The following is a 15,198-nucleotide window of genomic DNA, read 5'->3' as shown; positions in this document are numbered from 1 at the left end:
ATGTTTCGAGACGTAACGGCGCTGTGTCCTCTCCACTGCACGTTGCACTTGCCATTGTTATTGCGGGCTCTCGGGAATGAAGCAGCTCATGTGCAATAAATAAAAAATAAAAAAAAATCGCTAAAACATGTGCAACCCGGCGCAGGCTGCAACCTGCTCATCATTTCATGTCGACAATTGCATAATCTATAAGAAGGACTAAAAGAGGACGGTGTGTTTCTGAGCTGCAGCGCGGCGCTTCAGGACAATAGGGTCGTTCCCCCCACCCCCCTTTACCTCCTTCTCTTACTTCTCCTTTGGTGGTCAGAGACCCCAAAATCCAGAGCAGGAATAACCGATATGATTTGCCCTGGATGGGGTCGTCTCTCAGAGTGACAACCGGTGATTTCCTTTGTTTCCGTATCCATCTCCTCTCCGTAACAGCGAGTGTATTCAACGCAATTAACATATGTGCTCTGCCTGCGCCTCTTTATTCCCAGTTCTGTCAATTTTCGCCCTTCAGTTGGAATAGAAGGAGCCTTTTCCCGGCTTAGAAGCGTTCAGGGTCTTAAGCATGTACAGTCAGTACTGACTTCAATGGAATTTGATTGGTGTTTAATGCGAATTGTGCGAATTTCAGCGTATGATATTAGATACGAACAGGTCTTTATAACGTTCACTAAATGTGACAGGTAATAGAACCTTTGCATTGCGTTTTTCTCGTTCTATGTCCTCCTGATGACAGATGGGAAAACGGTGTTAAGGTTTGACTAAATGTCACTGATTGCACAGCTCGTCACATCAAAGCCAAAATGCAGCATTCGCTCCCCTCCAGCATCCCTCCCTCCATCACTGTATGCGAGGGAGTGCACGGACGTGTGCGTGTGCGCATGCTCAAAACGATCCCGTATTAGTGTGAGCTTTGCTTCACAAGTGTTCCCATTTTTTTTTTCCTCCAATAGTGCATTGTTGCATAACTGTTCGCAGCCCAGCGCCAGATTTGGGACTTCGCAGCACACACTGAGACTGAGTTGTCCGAGCCGCCGTAGAGCCGGTAACACGCATCCCCTCCCACATATTCTCACACAAACTGGGATAGTCGGAGAAAAATGTCCCTTTTGGTTTCAAGGACGCAGGTTAGGCGATGAAGAGGGGACTCTGGGTAATATAGAGAAACATCTGTTTGCCTAGTGACGTCACCAACTGCCACCCCCCCCCCCCCTTCTCTCCGCCCGTCATCCCAATCCTCTTCTGCTGAAGGCAGATTCCTCATTTGTTTGGCTGGAGCATCGTTAATCCCAAAGTCAGATTGGGGGGGGAGGGGGAGGAGACCGGACGGGGAGACGATCAGTCCCATTTAGCAGGTGTCAGTGCGCACGGTTCGGTCTCTGCGTCTCCGTTCATTTGCACGTAAGAAAAAAAAAGAAAAGCGAAGATGAGGATTCCGCAGTTACTGCCCCATTTTGAGATTTGCGGCATTTTCTAGGAATATGCAGAAAAGCGAATTCTTTGAAAGTTTTTCTTTTCTTTTTTCTTTTTCATTTTTTGTGGACTTGTTTCTAAGTTGTGAATGTGGAATACTTGCACTTAATTTTTGAGGCTCATGGCGCATTTTGTTTTTTTTTTTTTTTGTCTTCATCCCCGTAGGTTACATTATGGAATAATGGAGGACATCTATGCTGTCTGCTGCTTTGGACACTGCATACGGAGTCCTTTGCTCATCTGCAAAAGCTGCCTGGGACGGTTAATAATTTGCCCTCAAAGATGTCTTATTTGCCTTGTAACTTCACCTACTTAGGTAAATGCATGAATACAGGCAGATCTTTGCTAAAAGAAGAAGAAAAAAGGAGCTTTCCCCCCTCGTTTTCGGTCTGCAGGCCAGGGCGGCTGCAGAATGTTAAGGTTACAGGCGCAAAAAGAGGTTTCTTCCAGTTGTCTTTGTTTTTCCTGAAACAGAGAGACAGCACTCGTATGTTTCTGTGCAAACCTCTCTGAGCAGCGGGTTGCGTCTCTCCGTGTTCACAGCGGACCTTGATTTAATGTCTTACAATTAAGGCACGCGGTGAATGCCAAGAGATGATCCTCCTCTCTTCGAAACGACATCACGGACACCATGAACTCATTGAACTGTATTTTTTTTTTTAAAGTTTATAATTTATGTACTGCCTGTGTTTTTTTTTTGTTTTTTTTTTAAACAATAAAGTAATTGCATATGCGGAAGTTCTGGTTCCATCTGAGCATACATGCTCCTAGCGTGTGGTGGGGTGTGTGTGTGTGTGTTCAATAGAGCAATAGGAGCCTTCCATCCCAACACAGGCGGCCAGCAGCGCTGTCCACCTTCTGTGGTGCTGAAATCTGCAGCCTTTTGTTTCGCTCGCCTGCAGCCGGCGTGGAAGCGGAAATCGTGCAGTGCGGGATTCAGACTGCGCAAAGTCTACACATCGGCGTTCGCTCGCATGTAACCTTCAATGGCTTGTTTTGTTCGAGCAAATCAGATTAACAAGATGCGCAAACACGAAGACACCAGGGGTGAACACATTCCAGCTGAAATTTGTGAAATAATTCACCAGAATTTATAAAGTAAACATAAATGCTGGTCGAATCCTTTTCTTAGAAATGTAATTATTTTACGTCATTTTCTCATCATTTTCGCCCTGTAATATGTCCCTAAAATTCAAGTGCATCAAAGCAGTAATAACCCCGCTGTGTACATGCAGGGAGCATACTTGAGCAGAGCTGCTTAAGACCAATGTCACATTAAATTAATATCAAAAGGTCGGAAAATGTGGCCCCGACAAAATCTTCTACCACAGCAGGCGGCTAGCAGAGAGCTAAATATCAACCCGAGGAAATATAATTCTGCATAAATGCGAGGAGCAGATTTGAAAAGTAGCGAAGACATTTCAAATTCATCTAATTTGTTACAGTTTCAGTTCGGAGTGCTTTGACAGAATAAAATAATTTCACGAGTCTGAGTGTCATCTGATAAATGACTGGAGGATGGATGGATGGATGGAGGAGCCATCCATTCATCCATTTTTAAGAAGCGGTTTTCTTAAAATGCGTTCAAAATAAGCACTCAGCACTCGTTTTATGTTCAGAAACACTTTAAATTTAAGATAATTTCCCACCGAATAGGCTGGAGGAAATGTTGTGACAAAGAAACAGTTTGTTGTTGCGTCTCTGTAGGAAGCCATCATCTGCATCATTTCTTTAAACTCCAGTTGTTAATGCAGCCCAAAAACAGCGCCTCCTATGTCTGCCATATCATGATTATTACACCTCGCCCCTTGTCGCAAACACCATGAAAATCCAAACTCAACAGCAAGAGAGTCTGGCCTCTGCTGATAGCAAGAAAAAAAATCTTTAAGTTGAATGAAATCCATAAAGCTGCCATCGAGCATGTTCGTGGATGTGCTGCTCCCCCTGGAGAGCCGTCTGGGTCCATCTCCTGTCTTCTTATGGAGGCTCTCCTGCCCTCTTGTGGTAGAAATCAGAAATATTGTCAAACATTCAGATACAAACTCGGTTATTATTGATACATATCACAACAAATGTCACCTTGAGACACTTTACAAGTCAAAAATAACTTATTAATATCATATTTTATAGAAATATATAACTAAATTAAAAGTCCTACATTTAATATGTTATATGGCATTTATCATAACAATAATAGTAATTGTTTTATTTATTTAGTTTAGCATTTTAGCTGATTGTTGAGAGCTCTATGCAGCTTCTTTCATGTTTTAATTTGTGCAGGGACACTTTAAGATTGCATGAAAAATTAAAAATCTTAAATCTGACAGACTGAAAAACAACAGTGCAACCTGGTTTGATAGTGTGTCTGTTTTTTCTCATGAACAGAATTGTTTGTCCGTTTGTTTGTTTTTTACTTTGAGTAATTCAATCCAATTCTCATGTCACTGTATAATAAACAGCAACTTAATAAAATACAAAATAATCACAGTAATATAAACTGCCTAATTAGAAGTTTAGGATTTTCCCGTCTGTACACAGAAAGCTCTGACTGTTCTGGTTTAGATGTGGAACCGTTCACAGGATGGCAGCAGTTCAAAACCTTCATAAGGAAAATGTAAAGAGTTTCTGAGCATGTTCACTGTTCCTGCACCGGATCTGAGGCAGACTCCCTCTCTATTTCCTGCAGAGGACCTCTTATCTGTTATTTTGCAGCCAGAGCAACACGCAGAGATTATGTCAGTGCAATCTCAACCACACCTCTGTAGAATGTGGTGAAGAGCTACAAGCGTTATTTGTTTCCTCAGATAGCGATACAAATAAAGTGGCTGGTTCTCTGTCCAGGTAAGGTCGCCAGAGATCTTTGCTCTGAGGTTTAATGCCACCCACTCTCTGTCTCCACTGCAACGTAATCCACACAAAAGATGAAGAAAATCCGATAAATTAATTATTGGAAATCACATCATTTGACCTACCACAATAACATCAAACTAGGTTCAGGTTCTTGTCTTTGCTGACGTATCGCCACAGGATGATGCTGCCACCACCACGTTTCACAGTGACCCCTACAATGCTCGTTTCAAACTCCAGGACATCTATAGCCTCCTTTTTCAGAATTATTTGTGCAGGACTTAAACCTTTCCAATCAAAAGATTCTCCATGCTGAGTTTTGAATCTTTGAAGCTCTGCCCGAGTTACCATGGGTTTCTTGGCTTTTTTTTTCTTCTGATCAATACTCTCCTTATCCTGAGGTGTTGTGTTTGCAGAGTTCTCCTCAGCTTTATCACTGACCTTTCATTCCAGTTGTTGTTCCTTGGTCTCCGCCATTGTTCGCAATGTTCTTTAAAAACCTCATAGGCCTTCAGAGAACAGCCATATTTATACTGAGAATAAATTAAATAGCTCCTAATCTACTGTGTTTGTATTCTGACCTTTGTTTTTTTATTGTTTATTTTTGCTTTTTAGGTCTTGCAATTTTCCGTTCTCCAAGACACAGACTCGATCTGTACTCAGCTAGAATATCAGATCAGGGGTGGCCAAAAAAAAAAAAAAAGAAAAAGAAAAGCAAAGGTCAAAAATCCAAAAATCACAAAATTGAAGAGAAAGCCTGGAATGCAGACAAAAGCCAAGACAAACTAGCAAACCTGAAGGCTTAAATACGAGACAGGTGATTATTCTGATGTAGAAGAGTTTTGAGAATGTTCGGAAACAAAATGGACACAGAACTTTCCAAAATCATTTGAATTCCTACTGATCGTGACATCCATCAGTTTTGAACTTTGGCTCATCTCTCAAATATCTCATATTGTTCGCATGTTATATTTGCCTCCATGTTTTTAAAGAAGGAACATAATTTGTGCACAAAATTCTTTGGCAAACGCAGTTGTGTCTCTGGTGGGTGACTCACAGGAGGCAAAAAGCAGCCCCCTTTTTGTTCTTGCCCACATCATTCCTGTTTTACAATATGTAGCTGCCAAGGCGTCAAACAAGGATGAGGAAAAAATCTCTGGCATATTCACAATGGTTTCAATTGGCAGGGGTCAGTCGTAATCACTGCTAAAGGTACCTTGCATGTGTGTGCAGAAACATGCCATGGTAACAAGCCGCGGCACCTTGTTAGGACGTGGAGACAGATTTTGTCCATTAATGCATTTCACCGAGCATCTACAAATGGCTTCTTGGGGAGAGTAATTGCAAAATTGGCTCTTAGCGTGCCGGTGGAATATGTGAGGCAAGGAAGAATGTTTAAAGAGTTGGTCACATTGAATGAGCGCACTGTGGGGATCGCAGGGCTACGGAGAACGTCAGCGACACCTGCGGAGTTCAGGTGAGACTGATGTGAAATTAAAATTATGGAGCTGTCCAAAGTCCTGAACATTCAGAAAAATCATGCCATTCCTATGAAACACAAACTAATTATTCTGTCAGAGAGTGAGGCTTGAGTGATAAAGGGACAGCTTGGAAGTTTTTCAGTGTACAGCCAGTTGAAAACTTTGAGCATTTCTTTCTTGTTTTGTCATATTACAAAATAATATGACAAAAAAAATGTCCATTAAAATCCTGAATAATGTATTTTATTTGGGATTTTGAGTTATTTTGAGATATTTTTAAATGAAGTTCAGTTCAGCCAATTCACCTAATGAAAATAAAGGTCCATCTTTTGTAGTAAAAACAACGATTCTGTCAGGCATAGGAAGGTTTTTATAAAACGTTTGGGGAACATGCGTAAGGCCAAAGACCAAGTAACACAACAGACAGATCAGGGACAGAGCATGGGAGAGGTTTAAAGCATGACTGAATCATCAAGCAGCATGTCAAACTCTGAACATCTCATAAAGCGCCATTAGATTCATCTGAAAATGGAGAATTATCAGTAGTTTGCACTACTGTAAACCTTCCAAGACATTTCCTTCAATCCAGTCTAGTAAAGAAGAGAAATAATCATCCACCTGGACACGCCGATCTCCTCAGTGGAGCATGTCGGTGGCAGCATCATGGTGTTGGGATGCTTTTCTTCAGCAGGGACGAGGATGTCAGTCAGAGTTGATGAGAAAATGGATGTAAATATGGGAAAAACAAATGGAATTTAGAGTTTCCAACGACTTCGGAGTAGAGTTCTCAACTTTTTAACATAGCAATGCTTAAGATTTTACAGCTTTACTCTCTGCAATAAAACTGAATAATTTGTTTAACTCTGAGACCTTAGTGCAAAATAAAAACTGGTTTTGACATGACACATGCAAGGCCACCTTTCTGTGAGTAGATGTTAGCAGAACATCTACTCAGATGTTCTGAACTTAAACAGAAAAAAAATCTTAAACATCTGGAATGGAGAATACAACATTTTTTTGTTCACGTTGACTTTTTATTTAATTGCAAACAGTATAGATCCAAGACATTTTATTTGCCTGGTTACCTGGGCTGCTGTTGTGGCTCAGGGATGCCAATGTGAAGGTAGTCAGTCTAGCTTCTCCATCACATACCAAGTTGTCCTTTGGCAACACTGCCCCCTTTCTGCAATTTAAACAAGGAAAAAGTGTGACTGGAATAATAAATGTGCTCCAAATGGTGAGAATGGCTAGAAAAAGGCCACAGTGCATGCACCATAGTTTGACATGTTACAACCACAGATTTTAATGCACTTGAGTGGGATTTTATGTTGCAGACCAAAACAAAGTAGTGTAAAAATACACAGTGAAAGGAAATCATATGGTTTCCAAAATGTTTCACAAATATGAAAAGTGCATTTGTGTTCAGCATACCGACTTTATGCTGCTTTGCCCAGGAAGAACCTGAAATAATCACCCAGTCTTCTTTGTCAAACAGCTCAAGCTCAGTCAGATTGTTTGGCGGATGTCACTTTTCCAAACACATCCAGAATCATGTGAAGGCAGTACTGTACAGTATGTAAAACATTACTACATTTTCAGTAACATACATATGTAAAATATAAATGCATATATTCAATTTGCTTTGAATAATAAAAGTTTAGTCTTTTTTGTTAATTTAAACTTAATCCAGTCTCCTCCTTTTTTTTCTTTAACATATCAGTGTTTTGCAAAAAAGCAGTTGACCAAATTGCCACAAGATTGTCATTTTTTTGCTGCTTTAAGCAACAACTCTGCTGCAAACATGCTTATGTATATATATATATAAGTTATTTTGTCATTTGTGGCTCAAAAGGAGCAACAATGTTTCTCTTTATTTTTTATCTCCAAAGCACAAGTTATCTATTTATTTTAAATAAATAAATATTTCTTTCCTTTTATTTGCCCTTCTGTGATTTTTTTAGCTGCTTTTTGCACTGATGGAAGCACCAGGAGGAGAGCGCAATAAAAGCTCATCGTTTTTCTTTAACAGATGTGATTTACGGTTTTATCCAGAAGATGGCAGAATAAGCACAATTAATTTCCACTGAGCGGCATAAAAACAGACTGGTGGATGCTCAAGACAATTGATTTTAAATAAATAAATACAATTATAAACCGATTATGAATAAAGAAAAATGTATCATTGACACTTCTTCTGAAAAGTGACATTTTTCAGAAGAAAAACTGAGTTGTTTTTAGAAAACAACTGACCAGAAAAAAAGAAGAGATTCGCCGTTAAATCAGACAGTAAGTCTAATTCAAAGCGCCATTAAAGTTTCTTTCTTTTCTGAACAAATAAATCATGGAAGAAAAACAGCTGTGTTTGGCTTCGATCCGTTGAAGTAACTAAGTTTTCATGATATGGATTAAAATTTTTATTCAGACCCTTTCATGAAGAGGATGGTGCCTGAAAACTGTCTTAAAGTCTTGAATAGATGCACACTCGCAGGATGCGCTGGTGCGCGCGTTGTAGTGTTTGTTCCAGTTTAAACCGCGTTAATTAAAACGTTAACCTGATTGGGTGGAGAGTGAGGGGGAGGGAGGCTGTCTCAGCCCCAATAGGCGAATCCTTTTTAATAACCCGCCTCGAGATAATGATGTGAAAAGACTGAAGCGTCTTGTGCGTAACGAGGATGATGGTGGTGATCCGCCCAAGGTGAATCCAACACATACACAGAAAGAGAGAGAGAAAGAGAGAGAGAGGGAGGGAGAGAGAGAGAGAGAGAGAGTGACACTTTTTACACAAGTCTTTTCTTCATCACCGCACCTCAGCTGACAAGAGAAGCCCCAAACTTCGCCGCTGACGCGCAAACAGAGGGAGAAACTCACTGAGAGGCGTCAGGAGTTCCCGGAACCCACCAGGCCATGGACCGGAGGATGAACCTGAACGGCGGCGCGGCAGGGGACATTTTTCACAAAACTCTCAGTGCCGTGTCCGGCAAAAAGATGGACCCGTTCAGAGCGTCTGCCGGCATGGAGCTGCCGCCCAGAGACCGCCAGTCTCCAATTAGCTGCTTTGACCAAGTCGATCCTGACCCGATCCAGCCCGGTGGACTGGCTGGAAGCAGAGGGGGCACTCTGGGTCTGCCGACTGGATCTTTGTGCGTCAAGTACGGGGAGAGCGCCAACAGGACCTCGGCGGCGGAGAGCAGCGGCGGAGAGCAGAGCCCCGACGACGACAGCGACGGGCGGTGCGACATGGTCCTCCTGACCGACGTGCGGACAGCAGCCGGGGGTAAAGCTGAAGGAGGAGGTAAGAAAACCAAAGAGCAGAAAATGCTGCGGCTCAACATCAACGCCAGGGAGAGACGGCGGATGCACGACCTGAACGACGCGCTGGATGAGCTCCGGGCGGTGATCCCCTACGCGCACAGCCCGTCGGTGCGCAAACTCTCCAAAATCGCCACCCTGCTGCTCGCAAAGAACTACATCCTCATGCAGGCGCAGGCGCTGGAGGAGATGAGGAGGCTGGTGGCGTACCTTAACCAGGGCCAGGCCATCTCCGCGGCTTCCATACCAGCCACCACCGCGCTGGCAGCTCCTCCACCCGGCCTGGGCGCGTACGAGCAACCGCCCGGATACCCGTTCCCCGCCGGGGTCACTGCGCCCTCCTGCCCGGACAAATGCGCCCTATTCAACAACGCCGCGTCCAGCCTCTGCAAACAGTGCACTGACAAGCCTTAAAACTGACCACAGAGACTACAAAGAAGCACACAAGAAGGAGAAAAATCTGACAGAAGATCGAGTAGAGACAAAAATTAACATTTTTATAATATTTACTAAACGCATTAAACCTCGCTTCTGTTTTTTTTTTCTGTTCGAACAACACTTGATTGTGTACATAAATCATCTTTAAAGTGCTGGTGTGAATGAAGGCCGAACAGAAGCTGAATTAAAGGCCTGTTGCTCTGTGATGGACCCTCTGTGGAGATTTCTGGGTGACCTGACAAACCTGCGTGACTTTTTTTTTTATCCGGAGCGCAACAGCACCGACCTCACTGCTGCTTTCTCATGCGTTTACTTTGACTACTAAATCAAAGGCCCAGTTTTCAAAAGAACCTTCCAAGTGAATGTTTCGGACGAGGAGAGTTAAATAAAAAAAAAAAAAAAGAAAACAAGTGAACCACTCGGTTAGGTACTTATTTAGTTGCAAAAGATTTACGTTCAACTCAGCGAATAATAAAAAAAAAAATCTGAAAAACTAGAAAGGCATACATTTAGGTCTTCAAGGTGGTTTTATGTGTCTTTTGTAATTTATTAATTTGGGATATTTATGGTATTTATGCTTGCATTGCACATTGTCGTCTAAGTTGATGTGTTTTCTGCATTTTTTCATGATTTTTCGTTCTGATGAATCGCGCTGTCAGGTCAAGGCTTTGGTTTATTGTTGTAGATACTTTGGTTGTTATAAGATCAAAGGGGGCCGTTTGTATGTATTTGAGTGTGGAAAAGCTTTATTAAAATATTTTGAACAACAGCAGAAAAAATATATATCTGGTTATTTATCCAAGGCAGTCAGTGCAACTTGAAGCAGAGAAAGGTGCTTTTAAATGTTTGAATGTTGCGCGCATTGATGTGTCATATTTCACGGTTTAATCGTTTTATTTTACTTCAGTTCAGTTCACAACAAATTCCACCTTAATGCTCTTTAGAAGACAAAACGTTTCGATTCATACTGAGCTCTATGGACATATTCCATCAAGCACAAACCATTCCGATCAGACAAATTCAGATTTTAGCGCGTTTGTTACACATTCTGTGCGTAAAGAATCTCTAACTTCTCAAGTTTCTTGGCTCTCATTAGGTGTCAATAATTCTTCCCTCCATCAAAACTGCTTCCTTTTTTTTACAGCTGATTTGCGCCAAATCCTTGGAGAGAATACCAGAAGTGATAGTTGAAAGCAGATCAATCATTCTTAAACAGGGAGATCCGATTGCAGTTAAATTAATATTAGATCGACTTGCATTACGATGCGTAAGAGAATGTTAATGACAAAAAAAACAGGTGATGAGAGTTGTCGCTGTAATACCTGCCTGCAGATAATCAAACTCCTCGTTTAAGGCCGATTACACCCTCACGATGTGATTAAGACATGTAATTACACCGCTGTTCAATCATTGTCGCAGTTTTGCGTCTTTAATGAGAACGCAGCTGCAGTCGCAGCGACTTTGGCCCTTTGGCCCTCCTTTTATTTTAAAGGCCAAACGACACAATATTTCCCCAACGTGCTGATTATAAACATTATGGGAATAATTTTAATAGGAATCATTAAACAGTTTAAAAAAGAATATCAGACAGTTAATCGTTTCTTGTAAAAATAACTAAATGGAAATTATCCAGCAGATCCACAGCTCTGTTTTCAGGAAATGATCATTCAACCTACTCAGGACATCAGTATTGTACAGCTATGACTGATTTACTGTAAATACAAAAAGCTTATTTTGGTTTTAAAATCTTACTGTAACTCCTGATGGACTTGTATTACTGAGGATGCCATGTAAAGCTACAGAAATATGATGTAAACTGATTCTACAGTCACTGAACTCGCTCAGAGTATAGTCTCACTGTGAAAGCACTAACTGTGAAAGTTGACGTACGGTAGTTTGTTTTAACACAGAAGAACTGTTGGGGAACACAGTAGTTATTCTGTGAGCAAAACAACATTTGTTTACAACACCGTGATATCTAAATTATATCTATGTTTGAAATATGATTCTGAAAAATTGTCTTATCTGCTGTGGGAACAAAAGTCAGTTTGCAACCTATAAGGAAAGGAGCAGCAAAAAACACAAAAATAACCCCCCCTACATATTTTACAATCCCCTTCTTCAGATTTCATCATTTGTTCTTAAGTATAATGTTTGTTTACTTTTTGTAAAATCATATTAGTATTTTTAGTTCAAACATATACTGGCTAATTTACAGCTTCATAGTCTGCAGGATTTTTTTAAATGTTCAAAACGTTTTTGCTCATAACAATCTCTCTTCTACAAACAGAAAACATTGAAGTTTGACAGCTCCAATAGTTTCCCATGAAGCTATGAAACTTTATGTAAAATTTAAAAGCAGATTCTTTTGTTGTTTAACGGTGATAACTTGGTAAAAATTGGGAATTTTTACCAACACAGAAGATGCATCTTGGGTCACATTTTAAGCTTATGCTTAAAACTTGAGTACCTTCCACTATATGTTCTTAGTTTCTCTGACTTTACTATCATGTGTATGCATTCAAGCAAAAGAAAAATTTCATTATTATCATTTCTTCTTACACCACAGGCAGCAATTCTCCCAATTTCCAATTAAAAATCTAATAACATTTGAACATTTCTTTTCAGGAAATTATAAATAGTCCAGAAAGTGTTTTTAGAAGTCAAATGATGTTACATTTTTTTAAAAAGATATGTACATTTTCAATTTTTTCACTTTTGAAACAACCTGGTGCAAAAGTTCTCAGAAATCAATACTTGGTGAAATAATCCTGATTTCCACTTACAGCTTTTGATGGGTGTTGCTACATCCATCCATCCATCCATCCATCCATCCATCCATCCATCCATCCATCCATCCATCCATCCATCCATCCATTTCTTCAAGTACTTTTCGTCAACAATTGTCTTTATCCATCTCTGTAATTATAAGGGGAAAAAAAACTTTATTGGCATTACAGCAATCAAATCATTCTGATAATTCCTGACCAGCTTTGGATTTCAGTGGATGCTTCCACTGAAATTTTGAGTATTTGTCACTGATGATGAGCTCCAAAATTTTAGAGTTGAGAAGATCTCTTTGCCATCCCCGTGGAGGGAGGAACAGATTAGGATAATATTTTGCTCCCTCCACAGATTCTCCATCAGATTCATGTTGGGACTCCAAAACATTGATATTACGTTTAGTGAGAGGAAACATCTTCGTAAAAGTATTTAATTCTTACATCTGCCAATCGTATAAACAATTTTGGGGATTGTGGACAGGAAACACTGTGAGATTTCCTCCTATGATTTTAAAAGTCATGAAACTTTTGAAGTCATTTTTTCAGTTTTGAAAATTTATGGAGCTTTGGTGTAAAATGAGTTCTCATTTTTTTATATCTTAAGCAGAGGTGAAAAATAAAACAAAATTCATTAAGGCATTTTGTCGAAGCAGAAAATGCATGTATTTCCAGCCTCAGTTTCGGATCTAGATGAGCGTTTGATGCCTCCGATCCCCACCGGATGGTTCTTTGATCAAGAGTGGAAGCAACTCCTGTTGCAGGACTTCATCAAGATGTTTATTATGTTTCATTTTTTTCCCTTCCTGCTGTGTAGAAACTGAGACTTCACAAAAACCATTAATTATGCAATATGCATTAATGCACAAATGAGTAAAGCATTTAACCCATACTAATACTCGCATTAGGCCACAGGGAGGAAATTCCCCGGGGGTGAGAAAGAGCCATATGTGTGGCGAAACAAACCCTAGCCTTTACCAGCACAACAAAATATGTGTAAAGGTAGAGTCCAGAAGTCTGAGACTCAGTATCAAACTACGAGTCACATAGCTGGTGCTATGAATGTCCACATGATGACCCCTGACATGCCGTTAAGAGGCGGTCTTGAGAAAGTAAAATTAAAGATACTTTAGTTTTATTTCAAAGCAACCAGAAGAAAAACATTGCTTTAAATCACAAGCCTATTAAAAATGAATCTGTAATAAAGGCTTTTAAAAACAGAAGCCAAGACTCATGAATAGAAATAGAAGATAATAAAAAAAAACAAAAAAACACCCACTTAATAAACAAGAAAACGTCCAATTTACCATATCACACTCCAGCAGGGCGTCCCCTTCATAACAGGGCTGCCATATATGCTAAGGACGGCGGACATTAAAGTCAAAATATACATAAATAGGCTGAATTGAATATCATATCAGTAAGCACGCCAGCAGACTCATCCACACTGTGTCATACAGTAGATATATGTGCTGCACCGGCTGAGGTACCAAATCAACCTCTGGGGGGTAATTCATTGTTGTCAGGCCACTCGTAGCATGGCATAATGTTGCCTTGTTGTTGTGCACACACAATGCTCGCTAATAAATCTGAGGTGGTCAAACTAAAACAGCCGCCTTTTTTATGTAGTTAGACCTCCATTTTTTGCAATTTTTGGAAGGCTAGAGCACAAACCTCTTCTGTTATTATGAAGAGATTTGCTTCTAAACTGGATCTTTGGAGTATTTTCATGTTTTTAGCAGGTCTATAATTGAGACTCCACTGGGAAATATTTCTCACATCACAATTACTGGGCAAAGAAAAACCTAACAGCAGCCGCCAAATGTAAACTTCAGTAGTTTTACATGACTAAAAATCATTCAAATGATTTAAACCCAACAATGTAAGAAGTGTGGGACTTTTACAAAAAAATAAAGCAAATCATAAAGTAATACCATACTAATTGTTAGCAGTTCTTACTGTAAGCTGGCCTGTTTTTCAACCCAGAGTGAGTGGAATATTTTACTCGGTTTTACAAAAACCATATCTGCGATTTGTACTGATTGTATTTATTGGTTAATCATTTCAATTTATTTTGCAGAAAATATACTGATCTACAAAATACACATTCCAGCCAACTTCCCTAAAAAAATCAATGACATATTCTGCCACAGATGGACCAGACAGGCTCGTTCGGGCCAAGTTGACCACTTTTGATTTTGACCAATTGAAATAAAAAAAAAAAAGGACTATAACACACATCTAAAAGTATTCCAGGGTTATCCCCACTTTTGAAAAGCTTCTGTCTGTAATTTTCATTCGTTTTTTTAAATGAAACTCATAAAAACGGCATTTTGCTGCTGCCTTTAGAGTCCGGAAAAGGCAGCAGTTGTAAACTACGATACTTTTTGCAAATAGTGGGGTCAATTTTCAGAATTTCACATCCCGTTTGTCAATCAGAACTGATGGAATGAAAACTGGGCATTTCTCATCCCTAGGCAATTGAGGTGAATCCCTATTTATAGTGTTTTCCTTACTGACACATGTGCTCCTAATTCTTCACACCAGATATATTTTTTAATCTCACTAAAGATCCAGTAAACATATGGTGGTTTGCTTGGCACAGAAACTTCTAACAGAGGACAATAAATGATGCAATAAAGCATGATTATCTTCTCATCTAGAGTCCTACCATTGAGTAACATCTCTAATATTCCAGATGCTGACATATTAATCAGATTAGAAAACCCAATCCCCTAATCCCTGTTTACCGATGGCTCTGTTTTTGTGCCGTAATCTGATGTTCTTTTATTCCCCCCTGATTAAACTTTGTGGACAAAGCGGAAAATGAAGCATCACAGGTTGTTTACTCCCCCCAAAAAAGTAAAGATAAACAATTTGCC

At 40.1% G+C, this 15,198-nt stretch overlaps 2 protein-coding genes across 4 annotated transcripts in view; one reads left to right on the top strand and one right to left on the bottom strand.

The window, feature by feature from the left end:
- Positions 1 to 1,175: 1,175 nt before the first annotated feature.
- Positions 1,176 to 15,198, bottom strand: part of LOC111606250 — a 72,930-nt gene continuing 58,907 nt past the window's right edge. For 2 of the 3 annotated variants that reach the window (XR_002751997.1, XM_023326604.1), the window contains 3 exons: positions 6,875 to 6,972; positions 6,408 to 6,471; positions 1,176 to 3,459 (listed from right to left, as the gene is read on the bottom strand). Coding sequence is in view for 2 of the 3 variants with exons in the window: in XM_023326604.1 (XP_023182372.1) it covers positions 3,207 to 3,459; positions 6,408 to 6,471; positions 6,875 to 6,972 (415 nt within the window). In the remaining variant the exon portion in view is untranslated. Of the gene's footprint in view, positions 3,460 to 6,069; positions 6,472 to 6,874; positions 6,973 to 15,198 lie in introns of those variants that run through there. The other variant, XM_023326605.1, reaches the window with a different exon arrangement.
- On the top strand, positions 8,119 to 10,305 carry bhlhe22 (basic helix-loop-helix family member e22). Its single transcript, XM_014468350.2, has one exon. The coding sequence runs from the start codon at positions 8,694 to 8,696 to the stop codon at positions 9,510 to 9,512; it is 819 nt and encodes a 272-aa protein (XP_014323836.2). The 5' UTR covers positions 8,119 to 8,693; the 3' UTR covers positions 9,513 to 10,305.

Source organism: Xiphophorus maculatus, chromosome 21, assembly GCF_002775205.1.
Source record: "Xiphophorus maculatus strain JP 163 A chromosome 21, X_maculatus-5.0-male, whole genome shotgun sequence".
NCBI lineage: Eukaryota > Metazoa > Chordata > Actinopteri > Cyprinodontiformes > Poeciliidae > Xiphophorus > Xiphophorus maculatus.
Note: the sequence above shows the minus strand (reverse complement) of the source record. Positions and strands in the feature narration are given on the sequence as shown.